Source organism: Bos mutus, chromosome 3, assembly GCF_027580195.1.
Source record: "Bos mutus isolate GX-2022 chromosome 3, NWIPB_WYAK_1.1, whole genome shotgun sequence".
NCBI classification, from domain to species: domain Eukaryota; kingdom Metazoa; phylum Chordata; class Mammalia; order Artiodactyla; family Bovidae; genus Bos; species Bos mutus.
The window spans coordinates 115,002,485-115,020,921 of record NC_091619.1 but is presented as its reverse complement, the minus strand read 5'-3'; the positions used below and the strand labels follow the sequence as shown (position 1 = coordinate 115,020,921).

Sequence of the window (18,437 nt, the reverse complement as noted above, 5' to 3'; positions counted from 1 at the left end):
GTAGCTTTATGAAGTCTATATATACATTTTTTATTATTAATCATATTGGTTTTACCTTATTTAGGACATTTCCATTAGGTTTTAAATTGTCAACAGAGAGAGATTTCCCTGTGGGCCCTTTTGTCATAGCCATCTGTGGATCTTCAGTATCTTGAATGTATGACCAATCTGTGTTACAAGCCACACTTCTTTGTTTCTCACTTTGCCATTCACTAGGCCGTTTTTTATTCATCATTGTTATCTCTGTGTTGCTTGATGTGGATACTACAGACGATCTTGCACTTGTCGCCCTGCTTGCTGTGAAACAAGCCCTAAAGTCAGTGCTAACATCCACCGTCTGATCAACTGTGACTGTACAATCTGCTGCATCTGTCTTTGATTTGGGACACGGTCCTTCCATATTGTGAAAGTGTGCTTTACTGATGGTATTGCCATTAGCGACTTTTAGGGAGCCACTTTCTTCTACTGCCTGATTACCTCTGATTGCAGACCTTGGTAGAGTAATAGAAACATCTAAGGCTGGGTTAGGGGTGCTTTGTAGGCTTTCATAATGTGAATACCCACAGGCAGAAATTACTGAATCATCAAAAACAGAGGAAGTCTGACAATCTTTACAAGGCTGGAGTAATGTCTCTAAATGTTTGTCCTGAGGCAATGTGCCTGGATTATCAAGGTGCTGTAACATTTTGTCCTCAACAATTACATTTCCAATAGAATCTTTGCTTTCAGTTAATTGAGGGTTCACTTTGTGAGTATAAATTTTAGTTTTTAATGCTTTTTGAGGGTTTAGGAAACCCTTAGATTCAGATTCCTTGTGTTCAAGATGACTACTCCTGAGTATAATTTCATCCAATACAGTGTGAAACATTAAACTAGTCCCTTGTTCCTTACACTTTTCATATTTAGGTTCATGAAATGCTCTTAACGTAACAGAATTCTGAAGTTTGGAAACACTAGGTGAATCTTCTTGTCCATAAACATCAACTGAATCTAAAGAGATGCTGGAATTACTTTCCAATTTAACATGACTGTCTTCTAGATTGCTAACACATTTAACTTCACAGCCTGAATTTCTTAATCCCAAAACTTCCAGATTAGGTATGTCTAATGTTTTTGCCTGGTCAAATGATAAATGGTTATTTATACACTCTTGTTCTTCTGCACTGTGATATTCCTGCTGTGAGTCTTCATCTATATCAGGCTTTTGCACATCTTCAGCAGTTTTTTTATAATCATATGAAATCTTGTAGATTCTTTCCAAGTCAGTAGTCTTATCACCTTGATGTTCCAAAATATCAAAAAACACCTCTTCTCTTTTCTGCATTTCAGAATCTAACTCTGAATTTAAATGAATAAGACTTTCACTCTTTAGTTTTGACTCTGAATAATGTATAGTGTAGGTTTCATTCAGGAAAGCATAGTCAATATTATCTTCAAATTCACTTGACTGAGAGTGAGCACTCTCTATGTTAGTATCTGGACTCATGGTAAAAGATGGCTCCAATAAATCTATTTTGTCAATATTGCTGATTTCTTTATCATTAGCTCTTTTTTCTAATGCCAAGGAATCATAGTAATCATTAAGAAAAGTCAATTTGGCTTCTTTACAACCATTAGGAGATAACAAATTTTCTTTCTTATGATGAGAAGGCTCATCTGATTAAAAAAAAAATAATAAAATGTTAGCGACATCACAGAATTTAAACATAAGACCTTAGATATAGTCTGGCCCAAGATCTTCCCAATGGAGGAATATTTTCTATATTATTCATGACAAATATCCCTAAGTAATTGCTACTATGGACTGAATTATGTTTCCCTCAATTTCATATGTGTTCAAGCCCTAACTCCCCATGTAGAGATGGGACATTGGGAGGTAACTAGGCTAGATGAGGTCATGACCCTCAAAATGGGATATGTGCACATATGAGAGAAGAGACAGCAGACAGCTTGCTTTCTTTTTCTCTCCACCATGTGAGGACATTGCAAGAAGGTGGTTGTCCACTGATACAAGGCAGGAGAGAGCCCTTATCAGACCTGACCATGCTGACACTCTGATTTGGTCTTCTAGCTTCCAGAAGTGTGAAAAAATAAGTACCTGTTGTTAAAGGCACCTCAATGGTATTGTGCTATAAGAACCCAGCTGACTAAGTAGAGTGACTAAGGTTACTATTTGCTGAAAAATCCACTGTTTCCCTTCTGACTTGAAAAAGAATTTTTATCATAAGTCCTCTTAACAGTTAAAACTACATGTATTCATAAACACTTAAAGCTTAATCAACTTGCTTTATATGCCCTTGTTATTTTCTCTTCTACCTTTACGACAGAAAAAGAAATTTTAGATCGATAAAAAGAAAAAATCTTTCCTTGGGTCCACTTTCCACTTATTATCCTGAAGGTAACTGTACCTGTCAGTAGTTCCTGAAAGCCTGGCTGGACATAAATCCTCTCTTCTAGCTCACTTCTATTTCTTAAATTTTCCATCTACCTGAGAGATCCTGTTTAGGTTGCTCACATTTGCCAGAAATCACCTGAGTGATCCGTCAAGTTAAAAACATGCTGAATCTCATCTTACTTGTAGGAAGGCTTAACATACAGCAACACCGAGGAGAAAACTATTTAATAAAGCCAACCAAAGGTAACGCCTCTTACCTTTCTGAATGTTTCTTCCATTATTGTTGTGGCCTTTATTAGAAGCTGTCTCAACCACTGCAGTGGCTTGCATCACTCAAGGATGTATATCCTAGAAGAGGTATAAATATTGAACTATGATACTCGGCACATATTTTAAAAACTATTAGAAAAACAAGAATTTGACAGAGTAGTAATCATAGTCAAAGATTCTAATATCAGAGGGCTAATAAAACAGTAAGACATTTGAATAATTTTTTTTAAAGATATGAACAGAGAACTACAATAAAAGATTATATCATTTAAATATCATGCGTGCATGCATGATCAGTCACTCAGTCGTTTCTAACTCTGTGACCCCCATGGACTGTAGCCCGCCAGGCTCCTCTGTCCATTGGATTTCCCAAGCAAGAATACTGGAGTGGGTTGCCATTTCCTCCCCTAGGAGATCTTCCCGACCCAGGGATCAAATGCATGTCTCCTGCAGCTCCTGCATTGGCAGGTGGATTCTCTACCACGAAGCCAACTTGCAAGCCCATTATTTAAACAGATAAGACATATTCTTTTAGGATTTCCAAGGAACATTTGGAAAATGTATTAGGCTACCAAAAGCAGAAAAGTTCTAGGTCAAGTGAACAAAACTCTTACCTGAATCATACAGATAGTCATGACTTCTCAATCAATTCCCAGACTTGTGTCAGAGTAGAGACCTACAACTCCTTAAATGAAGGGGAGGCTGGGTCTTCTTGAGGAAGAACCCCAAATACGCTACTAAAAATACTCTTCCCTAAATGGTCTCTATAGCTTCTTCTGGGGTAACAGTACACTGAGGAAACGGTTATTAAATTTTGGGGTTACAGACTTTCTGCAGATTTGATAAAAGTTTGAGAAAATGCACATACATACATATATAATTAAAGGATTTATGGACTTCTATACTACATTTAAAAGCAGAAAGTTTATAATTCCTGGCTTAAGGGATTTTAATTAAGTCAGTAAAGACTCTACTCTAAGAATGTCAGGTAAATATTTAAAATAAAGAGTAGATGTAAAGAAAGCCAGTTTATCAAAATAATTAACATTAAAAAGAAAAGTGATTTCTTTTCCTACTTTGCATTCTCAGGAATTGTTCACATTCTTAAAAAGTATTGAGAATCCCAAGGAGTATTTGTTTATGTGGGTAATATTTATTAATACTTATCATATTATAGAGTAAAACAAAAACTTTCAAAATTTCAAATACTTAAAATTTATCCATAAACAACCCACTACTTAATATAGTGTGTGCTCAGTTGCTTCAGTGGTATCTGACTCTGTAAGACCCTATGGACTGTGGCCCACCTGGCTCCTCTGTCCATGGGATTCTCCAGGTACGAATACTGGCGTGGGTTGCCATTTCCTCCTCCAGGGAATCTTCCCTACCCAGGAATCGATCCCAGGAGCCATTTATGTTTCCTGCTTTGGCAGGCAGGGTCTTTACCACTAGCACCACCTGGGAAGCCCTCTACTTAATATAAGTAACATTTTAAATTAAAAAACAAAAGTATATGTTAAAAAATTATCAGGAAGAACATACTTATTTTGCAAATCTCCTTACTGTCTTTACAAGCTGGATTTTCATTCACATCTGATTCTGCGCTCAGATCTACGTTCAATGTTTTGTTTCATTCTTAAATGTTAACAGACACGCAAGTTCAAGAACTTTGAAAAAAGGAAAAATTCTAGTATAACAAAAATACTTGTAAATCATACATCTGATATGGGTCTATCATCCAGAATATATAAAGAACTCTTGCAGGTCTAACTAAAAGACACATGACCCAATTTTTAGAATGATTAGAGGCTGTGAATAAACATTTCTCCAAAGATTTACAAGTGGTTAATAAACCTATGAAAACATGCTCAATCTATCACCATGCATTGAAGTAAAAGTGTTAGTAACTCAGTCGTGTCTGACTGTTTGCAACCCCATGGACTGTAGCCCACCAGGCTCCTCTCTTCATGGGATTCTCCAGGCAAGAATACTGGGGTGGGTTGCCATTTCCTTCTCCAGGGGATCTTCCTAACCCAGGGATCAAACCTGTGTTTCCTGCATTGCAGGCAGATTCTTTACAAGCTGAGCCACCACCATGCATTAGGGAAAGGCAAATCAAAACCACAATGAGATAACACTTTACACCTACTAGGATGGCTGTTAAAAAAAAGAGAGAGAGAGAGTTAAGTATTGGCAAGGAATGGGGCTTCTCAGATGGCTCAGTGGTAAAGAATCCACCTGCCAATCCAAGGCAGGTTTGATCCCTGGGTCAGGAAGATCCCCTGGAGAAGGAAATAGCAACCCACTCCAGTATTCTTGCCTGGAGAATCCCACGGACAGAAGAGCCTGGCGGGCTACAGTCCATGGGATACAAGAGTGGACAGAACTGAGTAACTGAACCTGTGCACACACACACACAGGCAAGGAAATGGAGAACCTGGAACCCTCTTACACTGCTGGTGAGAATGTAAAATGGTACAGTCATTTTGGAAAACAATCTGGCAGTTCTTAAAAAAAAAAAAAAAGAATAACTATGTGATCCAGCAATTCCACTCCTAGGCATATACTCCTTTTTATTCTGCTCTCCCAGCTCTCATTTACCAAACCATTCCCTCCTTCCTGTGTTTTCAATCCCAGAACCAAACCAGAAACTGCTCTCCCTTGATACTTCCCTTATCCATAACAGGTCCTGTCAGTGACCTACCAGAGCCTGACACCTTTTAGTCCAGGGACTGCTGACTCTTAACGTGGATCTGGGCAACAACCTCTAGCCGGCCAGAATAATCTTTCCTAAATGCAGATCTGATCAGTTCACCCTCCTACTGAAAGCCAAGCAACAGACTGGCATCATTCCTTGGAGAGTGATTGAAATCTTAGTACCGTCTACGCCCCTCCATGGGCCTGGGCCCTGCATTCACCTTGGCACTTGTGGGATACACAGGCTGCGCCAAGCGCTTTCACCTTGGCACTGGTGGGTTTCACACAAGCACACACACTTCCTCACACAGGTTGTGCCAAGTGCGTTCTTCTCCTGCTGTGCCCCCACCCCAACCACCTACAATTCTTGCTCAACCTTCCAATCTCACTCCCAGTAACCGTTTCTTAGGGAAAATTTCCTGGCCCTTCACACAGCATCAGGAACTTTTGTCAGTTTGGACAACATCCCCACGCTTTTGCCGTCCATCCTCCATATCTCGGACACTAGTTAACGTCCAGCGTCCACCTCTCGCTCTGGACAGTGTCTCGCTTGCCGCCGTACTCTGCCCACCCGCTCTAGAGACTCCGCTCGTGTTTGTCACAACGTTAAACACAAGAGTGAATTTTCACCTTTTTCCGGAGAAATCAGCGTCCGGCCCCGCCACTCGGCTCTAAAAGTGCTTTGGGAGCGCAAGACCCCGTCTCGGGGCCTGCGAAGCGAGGCTGGGGGGCTCACTTGGAACCGAATGCAAAGGTACCAAATTGGGTGATTCTAGAACTCCAAGGCCATCCGACGGACTCGCAAACCCCGCGGACCACGGCGGCACCCCCGGACCCCAGCCGCTTCCCCTCAGGGCCCGCCGGAGGAGCCCTCGACTGCCTCCTCACACGGCGCAACCCTGGGCGGGGACGCACCCCAGGCGGGGACCCGCCTCAACTAGGCTTCGCTACCCCGTCTGCTCAAGCCCGGCCTCCGCTCTGGCCAGCCACAGCAGCCCGCCGCGTCCCCTCCCGTCGCACCTCAGAACCGCGCTGTTGCCGCCGCCACTCGTGAAGCCTCCAGTCGCGAGCGCCTCCGCTTCAGAGCAAGTGGCGCTCCGCGTGCAGCCGCGGGGCCCGTCGGGTAACGGCCGGCGGCTCAGCCCGCCGCCTGGTGGGGCGCTCCCATTGGTCAGCGTGCACAGGGGCGGCGCCGTGATTGGCCGGGCGTGCGGGCAGGAAGGCGGGAACGGGGTCGCCCGCTGTGATAGTGCGCTGGCTGGCGGCGGGAGAAGAGGTGCGGCCCACGGGATCAGCTCGCAGCGACGCCCAGCGGAACCTTAACTGCTCTGTAGCCCGGGACCCTTGACTCTCGTGTGGACCGCGCGACTGTGCAAAGGCGCCACACCCTCGCGCAGAGGCCCCACTGCCGCCTGGTTTGGGCTCGGTACTGTCCGAGTCGCGCGCCCACAGAATCGGGACAACCACGCCTGACCGCCCTCCTAGGGCAGCTGTCACCGCTGACCCGTGTCCTTTCGTGTCTAATTCAACCTGTCCTCCTACGGGCAGTCTTTATTATTAGCAGGAACAGGGTTGGGGTGAGAGAATGAGGCATTTACTTGGCCTCGGGCTCAAAATTTAGGGGGGGCATCAAAACCCTCAGTAATCAAGATAAATGATATTTTAACGCGTCGTTTAAGGAAATCAAACGTAATGAAAAATCCAAATTGGACGAAATAGCCACATCAGTACTCCTAATTTTTCCTTTTGCCTCCAGCTCTAATATGGCTCCTCAAGGGATCGTTATCCTGTCTTTAAAATGAGCATTTTCCCATCATTTTGTGTGTGTTGATTTTGACTTTTGTTTAAATCATTTCGTTTAAAATCGTTTGATGTTGCAATGGCTTCTCGGGTGGCGCTAGTGTTAAAGAATCTACCTGCTTATGCAGGAGACGCCAAAAAGAGGTGGGTTTGGTCCCTGGGTCAGGAAGATCCCCTGGATGAGGAAATGGCAACCCACTCCAGGATTCTTGCCTGGAAAATTACATGGACAGAGGAGCCTGGCGGGCTACAGTCCATGGGGTCGCAAAGAGTCGGACAGGACTGCACGTACTGCCGCCCCCGCCCCGCCCCCCCCCAACACACATAGATTGCATTAAAATCAGTTTTTGATGCCATCTCCAGATATTCCCCCCTAGCCTTGGGGCAGCGGGATTCTTGCTCCTAGTAGTTTCTGGTGTCTGTGTGTGTAGCCTGCAGCACTGCCTTTCCTGTCAGGCAATTCTTATATAATCGATTTGGGGCTTCCATAATTTTGATGTGAAGTGTTACATTTTAATGAAATTTGTCAATACATTTGTGATTTAATGTGATTTTACCCCATTCCAAGTACTGCTGCCACTGCTGCTAAGTCGCTTCAGTCGTGTCCGACTCTGTGCGACCCCGTAGACGGCAGCCCACCAGGCTCCCCCGTCCCTGGGATTCTCCAGGCAAGAACACTGGAGTGGGTTGCCATTTCCTTCTCCAAGTACAGAATAATGGTATTTGCACAATAGCTTTTATTTGTCCTTTATGATTTGATTACTTTAACATTTCATTTCTTATAACTGAAACAGTTAAACTTATTGAAGTCGCATGAATTTAATGCATAAAAATATAAAGAAGAGAATAGAAATTCCTTGTAATCCTGCTTCTCCCAGAGCCTCCCTTTGATTGTTTCTCAGGAGTGCTACATAGAAAGTTATAATTGGAATCTTTTCCCATGTGGACTTTCCTGTCCTTACGCATATTTATCTCTGTATTCAGGAGCTGCTAACATTTTTTTTTTCTTATTCCACAAACACCTGCTGAGGTCTCACTGTGTATCTGGCAGGCCAAGGAGTACAAACTTAAGGCAATTCCTCTGAAGGACTATATAGTCCAGCTGATACCAGAGAGAAGTCACTGGGAGCTGAAATGTGTGGAATAGACTGAGACGCACAAGAGTGGGGCCAATTTGTAGAGCTCCTTTAATGGCATGGAAGCCACACTCTGGAAATTCTCAGGAAATGCAGTGGGAAAATATGGCAGAGAAAAACAGTGTGTGCCCTTGTGAGTTAGGCTGGCTGTCCAGGGACCTGTCTGTCATTTCACTTTTGTATCCATAACACCTGGCAGAGGCTACTCACTGCCCCAAACTGTCTTTTATCAAAATTATCTAGGTTTGCAGTATGACAGATGACAATTAGAATAATTTTGTGAGTGTACCTCCCAAAAACTCAAGGTGATTTTCCTAACAAACATATTAAATCTATAAATTTAGGAGAAAGTTACTTTTTTATGATATTTATTTTTACTGTACATGTTTGTAGTTTTTCATGTCTTACATTTCTGAGGAGAATGTATAGATTTCCTTGGACTTCCCAGGTGGTGCAGTGGCAAAGAATCCTCCTGCCAATACAGGAGATGCAGGAGACAAGAATTCAGTCTCTGGGTTGGAAGATCCCCTGGAGTAGGAAATGGCAACCCACTCCAGTATTCTTGCTCTGGAAAATTTAATGGACAGAGGAGCCTAGCAGGCTACAGTCTTTGGGGTTGAAAAGAGTTGGACACGACTGAGCACACACACCGGAGAAGGCAATGGCACCCCACTCCAGTACTCTTGCTTGGAAAATCCCATAGATGGAGGAGCCTGGTAGGCTGCAGTCCATGGGATTGCTACGAGTCAGTCACGACTGAGCGACTTCACTTTCATTTTCACTTTCATGTATTGGAGAAGGAAATGGCAACCCACTCCAGTATTCTTGCCTGGAGAATCCCAGGGATGGGGGATCCTGGTAGGCTGCCGTCTATGGGGTCGAACAGAGTCAGACACAACTGAAGCGACTTAGCAGCAGAGCACACACACACACAGATTTCCTTAATATAGGTCATTATATTTTTAAGGTTATTACTGTTTTGTTGTGGGGAGAGTTACTTTTCACCATTATGAATGAGATCCCCAATGAAATTATCTAAATCTCACTAGTCCATGTTGATATATAGGAAAGCTATTGATTTCTGTGCATGCATATCTTAATATTTTAAGGAACTTAATTTTCTTGGGCTCCAAAATCACTGCAAATGGTGACTGCAGCCATGAAATTAAAACATGCTTGCTCTTTGAACAAAAAACTATGACAAATGTAGATAGCATATTAAAAAGCAGAGACATTACTTTGGTGACAAAGGTCTGTCTAGTCAAAGCTATGGTTTTCCCAGTAGTCACATATGGATGTGAGAGTTGGACCATAAAGAAAGCTGAGCACCAAAGAATTGATGCTTTTGAACTGTGGTGTTGGAGAAGACTCTTGAGAGTCCCTTGGACTGCAAGGAGATCCAACCAATCAATCCTAAAGGAAATCAACCCTGAATATTCATTGGAAGGACTGATGCTGAAGCTGAAGTTCCAATACTTTGGCCACCTGATTCGAAGAACTGACTCATTTGAAAAGACCCTGATGCTGGGAAAGATTGAAGGCAGGAGGAGAAGGGGATGACAGAGGATGAGATAAGATGGTTGGATGGCATCACTGACTCAATGGACATGAATTTGAGCAAACTCCAGGAGATGGTGAAGGACAGGGAGGCCTGGTGTGCTGCAGTCCATGGGGCCCCAAAGAGTTGGACATGACTGGGTGATTGAACAACAACTACTCATTAAATTCTATAGTTTTGCAACTGAGGACAAATAATATTTTACCTCTTTTCCAACATATATACCTTATTAGTGCTTCATGTTTTACTGTATTGCCTAAACATTGCTGACTAAGCATCTTTGTTTTCTGTTAAATGAAAATGCTTCTATTTGTGGTTTTACTATAGAATGTGATGTTAACTGTTTGAAATAGTATTTTTAATGATGCTGAGGAATTATCCTATTCTTCAGTCTAAGAATTTTGTCATTAGAAATCTTCATAGGATCTAACGAGAGATCAAATGTTTTTTCCTAATTGATCTAGTATTAGCTTTTCTAATTATTAAAGTGAAAGTGAAAGTCACTCAGTCATGTCCAACTCTTTATGACCCCATCGACTATACAGTCCATGGGATTCTCCAGGCCATAATACTGGAGTGGGTAGCCGTTCCCTTCTCCAAGGAATCTTCCTAACCCAGGGATCGAACCCAGGTTTCCCACATTTAAGGCAGATTCTTTACCAACTGAGTCACCAGGGAAATCTGTGTAATGTTAGAAAAGTATTAGCTTTTCTAATATTAAGCCATCTACAAACCCTGTTTGTTGAATAGTCTTTTACTATGTTGTAGAATTGGAGAAGGCAATGGCACCCCACTCCAGTAATTTTGCCTAGAAAATCCCATGGACGGAGGAGCCTGGTAGGCTGCAGTCCATGGGGTCGCTAGAGTCGGACACGACTGAGCGACTTCACTTTCACTTTTCACTTTCATGCAGTGGAGAAGGAAATGGCAACCCACTTCAGTGTTCTTGCCTGGAGAATCCCAGGGACGGGGGAGCCTGGTGGGCTGCCGTCTATGGGGTCGCACAGAGTCGGACATGACTGAAATGACGCAGCAGCATGTTGTAGAATCTGACTTTAAAATTTTACTTACAGTTTTCCATCTATACTGATAAATAAGATTGAACTGTAGCACGTAGTAGGCATGAAATTGTATTCTCTGTTCTGCCCCCTGTTCTCATAAGCACTGTAATGAATAGTCAAAAGCATTATGAAGGTTGTGATCAAAGTTAGTAACATAATGAGAATATTATTTTCATTTATGATTAGAAACAGTCTTGTTAATCTCCTTTTAAAAGTGGGGAAAATTATCTTCATAAATTTGGATAACTGGCCCTTAGGCTTCCTAGATGGTGCTAGTGGTAAAGAATCTGCCTGCCAGTGAGACGAGAGTTGATCCCTGGATTGGGAAGATCCCCTGGAGTAGGGAATGGCAACCCACTCCAGTAATCTTGCCTGGAAAACCCCATGTTCAGAGGAGGCTGGCAGGATATAGTCCGTGGTGCCACAGAGAATTGGACACAATGAAGTGACTAAGCATAGGACTCTGAAAGAAAGAAAAATAGTGGAACAAGAAGATTCTGATGAATAAGATGGTGAGGAGTGAGTGGTTTGATGAATTAAGCTATGGTTTTGCTGATGGGCTCGTAATGTGGTGACCACAGTTGAAGAACACCTGGAGATGGTCTAGGGTAGTCCCCTCAAGCAGAAATGAGCCTCAGACACCCAAATTTGCAACTTGAAAGGCCTTCTGTAAAGATAAAAGAATGGAATCTTGCACTCTGGACTGTGCAGGGTCAAGATATTGAAGAACATCATGGAAAGGGATACTGGGCTGCTTCTGGATGCAGGCTTGGAGCAGAGGACTCAGACAAGGAATTCATATGCTTGTGCCTGGTCTTGTAGCTACAGCAGTACTTTCTAAATTGTGCTTCGCAGAGTCCTTGTCTCAGAAGGTTCTGAAAAAAGCAGGGTTCCATGATCAAACAGTTTGGGAAACTGCACCTCGTGCATTTCTCTAAGAACTCCCAATGACATTCACAAGTAAATGCTCCTCAACGCCCATCAGATTGTTCTTGGCTTTTCCTGTGCCCTCTAATTATTTACACTCTTTCCTGAGGCATGTCCATAAAGAAGGCTGAGCGCCAAAGAATTGATGCTATCGGATTGTGGTGCTGGAGAAGACTCTTGAGAGTCCCTTGGACTGCAAGGAGATCAAACCAGTCAGTCGTAAAGGAAATCAACCTTGAATATTCATTGGAAGGACTGATACTGAAGTTGAAGCTCCAATACTTTGGTCACCTGATTTGAAGAGTCGACTCATTGGAAAAGATCCTGATGCTGGGACAGATTGAGGGCAAGAGGAGAAGGGGTAAGAGAGGATGAGATGGTTGGATAGTATCATCAACTCAGTCTACAAGTTTGAGCAAACTCCAGGAGATAGTGAAGGATAGGGAAGTCTGGAGTGCTGCAGTCCATGGGGTTGCAAGGAGTTGGATATGACTTAGCAACTGAACATAACAGCTAGGCAAGTCTAGTCCCAAGATTTGAAAAATCCCCTCTCTGCTGATGACTCCTAAATCTATACCTTCACCCAGGTCTCTTTCCTGAGTTCCACACAGTTCCCTGGCATCCTGGAGCTTACATTCCAGTGGGGGGTGAAAGTTGCTCAGTCGTGTCCAACTCTTTGTGATTCTGTGGACTATCAGTCCATGGAATTCTCCAGGCCAGAATACTGGAGTGGGTAGCCTTTCCCTTCTCCAGGGGATCTTCCCGACCCAGGGATCAAACCCAGGTCTCCTGTATTGCAGGCGGATTCTTTACTAGCTGAGCCACAAGGGAAGCCCAATGAGAGATGGTAAATAAAACAAGATCTCTTGTTTCTTAGACAGTAAGTTGAGAAAAATGAGTCAGGAAAGGGAATAGGGATTGTTGAAGGCTGGCAATTTTAAACAGAGTGGTCAGGAAGTACTCACTCCTCCATCACACAGCTGTTTTTATGTTTCTTTAGCTTCTCAAAATTGACAAGGCCTAAATGGAACTCCTTGGCCTTCCTCTTTGACTTCCTGTCTTGACTGCATTTCACTTTCCCTGTTTCATCAGGCAAGATCTTACCATTGTGTTGTAGTGTGCACCTCAGGCGTGGGGGTCATTTCTGTTACTACACATTAACACATCTGCTTGGTGTCAACAGATTGATTCTGCTCAAATGATTTTTTTCTACGTTCTCCTATAATACCTCAATGTGTTTATTTGAATATTTTATGCAGATAGCACTGTAAAATATTCTCAGCACAAGGAGACCAAATTCCTCTTACCCAGTGAAATGCAGCCTTGTGTACCCCAGACCTCTAGCACCCTGTTGGGAATGCTTTCTTAATTATATACACACAACTCATGTCTCCTACCTCAGCACTCTCCAGCTGTCAACACTAGGGATACATACAGATGATATTATCTTGGTTTGCACTTGCTAATACCCTGAAAGCTGGCCTGCTAAACCAGCATTATCTAAAATCCAACATATACAAAGAATAACCCCAAATTAGCAAGTATCGAAATGACTTCTACTTTTGTCCTTGAAGATATTAGAATTGTGTCTACTCTGGTCTGTAACTTCTTCAGTTTACTTTTTATTCTAAGAGTGTTGATTCTTACTGTGTTCTATTCCTATTCACTGTGAATACACCTTCTTTATTAAAGAGGGAAAGAAATATGGGTTGATTTGATAATGCTGAGAAAATGAAAAAGTATCCCAAAGTATACAGAAAAATTAGTATAAAATAGTTAAAGATCTTCTTTCTCAGTGGGAAAAATAAAAACCACATTGCTGAAGTCTTTCAACATTTCAATTTTTAATTTTTCTAATAGTACATTTTTTAAAAGAAGTTAACAACTTCAGTTTCCCAAATATAAGGATTCAATAATGCGAATGAAAAGCTGTTGTTTTTCAGTGAAGCTGTTGCCTAATTACCCTGGAAAAAAGTATTCTTCTGATTGAACTGATGCAAAAACCCCTTAGAAAAGCTTCATTGTTGCCTGGAAAGAGTCTGCTTAAGGTCACTTTTACTTCTAGACCATCCACTTGTTTCTAGTGAAAGAGTTTTGCTTGGTAATGGCTTGTGGTTCCACAGTGTTTTGTGTATGAAAAGCATAGACTAAGAGATACTACTGAAGTCGCTCAAATTGCAGATTCTGCCACGAAAGCAAGTCCCAACACTGAAACATTTCCCCTTAATGTTCAGCAAGACACATGGAAAGAGAACTCGAGTCCCACATTTGTCTTTACTCCAAACACCATTTTAAACGGGGTGAAGAGGCCACCGCACTGTCAGAAACAGAGCTCCATGGCCCAGTGTGCTTACTAAATAGCCTGCTGGTGCAGAGCGGCTGCCCTGGACTGGGTCTCAATCTGCAGACAGAGGCGTCTCATGGCTGCCAGGGCTCCAGGCAAAAGCAGGGTGCTCCCCGGGGTGTCCTCTGAGAAGCAGGGGGAGAAGCAGCGCTCCTGGGCAGCCACAGACCAGCCTATGAACCCGTGCTCTCCACCCACCCATCCGTGTCCTGTTCAGAACTGTCCTTCACTGCTGGGACAAGAGGACGCTCCTGTTGGCTTTCATCTTCTCCAGACGCTTCACTAAGTGGCCGTTGCTCACCTCGAGCTCTTCTGTTTTGTCCAGTGCAGAGCGAAGCTGAAAACAAAGGTGAAAGTCAGCAAGCTTTGATTCTAACCCCACTGAAAATCACAATGATGACCCAGACCCATCAAGATCCTGAAAATACACACATACCTCCAGGTGTGTATATGTATATTTCTTAATTTAAAAAGTAACACAAGGCATGAGATTCTAGCTTCATGAGTAACTAGGGACCCTCCCTTGGGAACTAGACCCAGACGTGGCACAGTCTTGGGGATCCTGGTGGTCTCACAGAAGGTGAGGCCAACAAACACACAATCAAGAGCTGAGCCAGCCCAGCCGGAAGAGGCGCTCCCCACAGCCCTGTGCAGCTGGGTTTCTGGGTTCTGCAGCCAGAAACCAAAGCAAGAATGCCTGAGGCCAGGATGGTACCCGGGGAGCCAGGGCCACAGAGCCTGGGAGACACAGCAGAAGACACATCAGTAGGGAGCCGCCTGGACCAGCAGGAGCATGCAGAGTGGGGGTGCCCCAAGGTGGGGGTTCACAGCCCTGTGACTGTGGAGACATGCATCGTCCGAATAGAGTCTGTGGTTCTGGTTCTGATCCAAAACCCTCCAGGTGGCTGGGTGGGGTTCTGAGACAAGTGAAACTCCCATGCCCTGGCTTTCACCAGCAGACGCAGAAGCAAGCCCCTCAGTGGAAATTCCCCCAAGGCAAGCCTGGAGTATTCCTATACATTTAAATCAAGCATAACCTCATGAGACACCAAAGACAGGATGGGACGAACCATTTGTCAACAGAAGCAAAACAACAGAAACAGACTGAACATGCTTTGGTCATCAGTGTGGGAAACAGAACAGCTGCATACGAAATCTTTCACGAAATGAGGCTATGATCAACAAAGGAACTATCAGGAATGAGTCTATTTCAGAACACAGAAGGAGGCGAACTGGAAGATCTCTAAAAACTGTACATTTTGCAACATTGGGAAGTAAGGAGACAGGAAATGGAAATGACAAATGGGCAGAGAAATACCAGAGGGTCCATGAACAGGTCTGGTATCCTCTGATCAGAGTCCCAGGGGGAAGGTGGACTCTCGGGAAGAGGAGTCACTTAAGGAGATCGTGGTTGAAAATTTTCCAACATTTATTTAGAAAAGAGACGTCACAGATCAAAGAAACACAACACATGTCAAGCAGAATAAATAGCAGTAAACCCACATGTATTCGTGTGAGATGTAGAAAATCAAAGGAAAGAGAACAGCAGAGCAGCTAGAGTGGAAAAAAAAGCCAAAAAATCCTGATCTTCCTCAGTGGCTCAGTGACAAAGAATCCACCTGCAATGCAGGGGACATGGGCTTGATCCCTGGGTTGGGAAGATTCCCTAGAGAAGGAAATGGCAACCCACTCCAGTATTCTTGCAGGGGAAATCACATGGGCAGAGGAGCCTGGTGGGCTATAGTCCATGGGGTCGCAAAAAAGTGGGAACGACTAAGCACACGCGTGAGCAAAAAACAGAATGACAGGTTTTTTAGGGGAACCCCTCCTTTACGATGTGAGCAAGGCTCCTCAGAGTGGCCTGGAAGACCAACAATGAATGGTGTAGCGGCAGACTTCCGGGCAGCAGATCCTCACCCTGCTCTCCCAACCGGAATATCATTACCCATTCTTTTCCTAGAAATAGCCTAGAAAATTTACCTCTCTTTGGAGTTTCCGTTTTTCAGCCTTAAGTTCATCTTCTATTTTTTCAGCATTTTCAGCAGCCTGTTTATAACGTGATACTTGACTTTCTAACCTTATGACCTGGAAGGAAAGGAAAAAAAAAATCACGTGTATAAATTGATAGGCCTGTTTTCTCTCCCCGACTGCTTGCTTATATTTGTGATCCGAGGGTGTAAAGTAATAAAAGGAGAGAAGACACTGCAGCAAGAATGATGATCTAGGATGTGGAGCTGTCCCATAGGTTCTAGCCACGCCAGCTGTTTGTTCACACTTACGAGCAACCCAGTACTGGCACCTATCAGGGACTCATTTCCTCTCTGACCCTTGTCCCAAGTGTGGTTCCCACCGTGCTGACCCTGGGACACCATCCTCTCTGATGAGGGTCGATCCTGCAGAACAGCCTGGCAAAGCAACGGCTCCCTCAGGACCTCAGCTCCCATCCGATCTCTTCCAGAGGTGGTGGGGTGAGGAAGCAGGAAGGTAGGAGAGAGACAAGGGACTCGGGGTGCCGGGGGCGGGGGGGGGTACAGGAGGCGGCTTTGGGTGGCATCTGGGGCTGGAGATAGATTCTGCTGCCCTCAAAGGCATGCTTCCAAACACACATTGCTTTGGAGGTGGGCTTCTCATTTTCGTTTCTACAAAATTTCTCAGAAGTTCCAGCCACATATACCCATGATGGAGGGGGCAAGAGGACCTGTTTTTATTTCTCCCCTCTGTTAGGACACAGTCTGTCCCAGGGCCCAGCATGCTAGAAGTATGAGTGCCCCAAATCAGGAGATCAGAGCGAGCCCCGGGCTGGGAGGGAAAGAGGGAAAACCCAGGCAAGAGGGAGACACCTGCATCAAGTGTTTGGTGATTAACCATTTTTTTGTTTGTTTAAAGAACTTTCAAGAAAACTCCCCAGCCACATTAGGTACTTTCTTCAACTAATCTTGTTTATAAAGGATTGTTGTTGTTTAGTCACTAAGTAATGCCTGACTCTTGCAACCCTGTGGACTGTAGCCCACCAGGCTTCTCTGACCATGGGATTTGTCAGGCAAGAATACAGGAGTGGGTTGCCAGTTCCTTCTCCAGAGGATTGTCGTGACCCTGGGATTAAATCCACATCTCCTGCATTGGCAGGTGGATTCTTTACCTCTGAGTTACCAGGGAAGCCCTGTAAAGGATTGGCATCGATTATAAGTGTCCGACTCTGTGACCCCATGGGCTGTAGCCCACGAGGCTCCTCCATCTGTGGGATTCTCCAGGCAAGACTACTGGAGTGGGTTGCCATTCCCTTCTCCAGGGGATCTTCCCGACCCAGGGATGGAACTGGGGTCTCCCACACGGCAGGCCAACTTTTTACAGTGGGAGCCACAGGGAAGGCCCGCTAACAGCCCAGATCCTAGCAGTGGCCTTTCCTCCCTATGTCCTCTCCTTGCGGGAAATGCTTGGAGAGACTTGCTGCCTTGTTTATCCTCCTTTGGACCTTTTTTGGTTCTAAAATTCTCTGCCTCTTTCTGTCCTCAGCCTTTGAAGGGTGAGTTCTTTCTAGCAAATAAAAAACTTCAGTTAAATCATCGGCTGGGCTGCCCATGATGGCTTAAAAGTGCGCACGTACATTTTGTTCTAATGCAGTTATCTCTTGCTCAGATTTTGCAAGTTTAAATTTGAGGTCGCTGATCTGTCTGTTGGCATCCCCTAAAGGTTGAAAGAGAAGGAAAATTTGTTAAGCTCTCGGGGCTTTTAAAATGTTAAAACAATAGTTACTGGGAACCAAGCCCTTAACCATGTAATCTTCTTGCCTGTGGTCCCACAACTCAGGAGGCGCTCTCACCCCGCAGGGAGAGCACCCTAGAGCAAAGAAGACAAAGAAATGGGGGGAACGGGAGTAGGCAGAGAGACTGGGCACGCTTTTATCCCTTTAAGCCTCTTTCTCATTTTGTTGTTGCTGTTGTTCAGCCGCTAAGTCGTGTCTGACTTTGCGACCTCATGGACTGCAGCCCTCCATTCTTCCCTGTCCTTCACTGTCTCCTGGAGTTTGCTCAAGCTCGTGTTTTTTGAGTCGGTGATGCTATCCAACCATCTCATCCTGTCACACCTTTTCCTCCTGCCCTCAATCTTTCCCGGCACTATGGTCTTTTCCAAAGAGTCAGCTCTTCACTGATATATTTACAGTATCAGACATGCATTATTTTGTAACTCTGGGTGAAAAATTATCTCTAAGGTTGAAATTCCTCTTGAGTTCAGGAGATTTTTCCATAAA

At 44.1% G+C, this 18,437-nt stretch overlaps 2 protein-coding genes across 3 annotated transcripts in view; both read right to left on the bottom strand.

Moving 5' to 3' along the window:
• The window catches only part of RBM44 (RNA binding motif protein 44), a 28,841-nt gene extending 22,367 nt beyond the window's left edge, over nucleotides 1–6,474 (bottom strand). Inside the window, exons 1-3 of the mRNA XM_070365435.1 lie at nucleotides 6,383–6,474; nucleotides 2,653–2,743; nucleotides 56–1,656 (exon numbers count right to left, since the gene is read on the bottom strand). Coding sequence (XP_070221536.1) covers nucleotides 56–1,656; nucleotides 2,653–2,725 — 1,674 coding nt within the window. The 5' untranslated portion in view covers nucleotides 2,726–2,743; nucleotides 6,383–6,474. The remainder of the gene's footprint in view (nucleotides 1–55; nucleotides 1,657–2,652; nucleotides 2,744–6,382) is intronic.
• Nucleotides 6,475–13,664: 7,190 nt separating this feature from the next.
• LRRFIP1 (LRR binding FLII interacting protein 1) overlaps nucleotides 13,665–18,437 on the bottom strand; it is a 160,185-nt gene continuing 155,412 nt past the window's right edge. For both annotated transcript variants that reach the window (XM_070368594.1, XM_005906813.3), the window contains 3 exons: nucleotides 17,793–17,872; nucleotides 16,169–16,273; nucleotides 13,665–14,525 (listed from right to left, as the gene is read on the bottom strand). In XM_070368594.1, coding sequence (XP_070224695.1) covers nucleotides 14,415–14,525; nucleotides 16,169–16,273; nucleotides 17,793–17,872 — 296 coding nt within the window. In that variant the 3' untranslated portion in view covers nucleotides 13,665–14,414. The remainder of the gene's footprint in view (nucleotides 14,526–16,168; nucleotides 16,274–17,792; nucleotides 17,873–18,437) is intronic.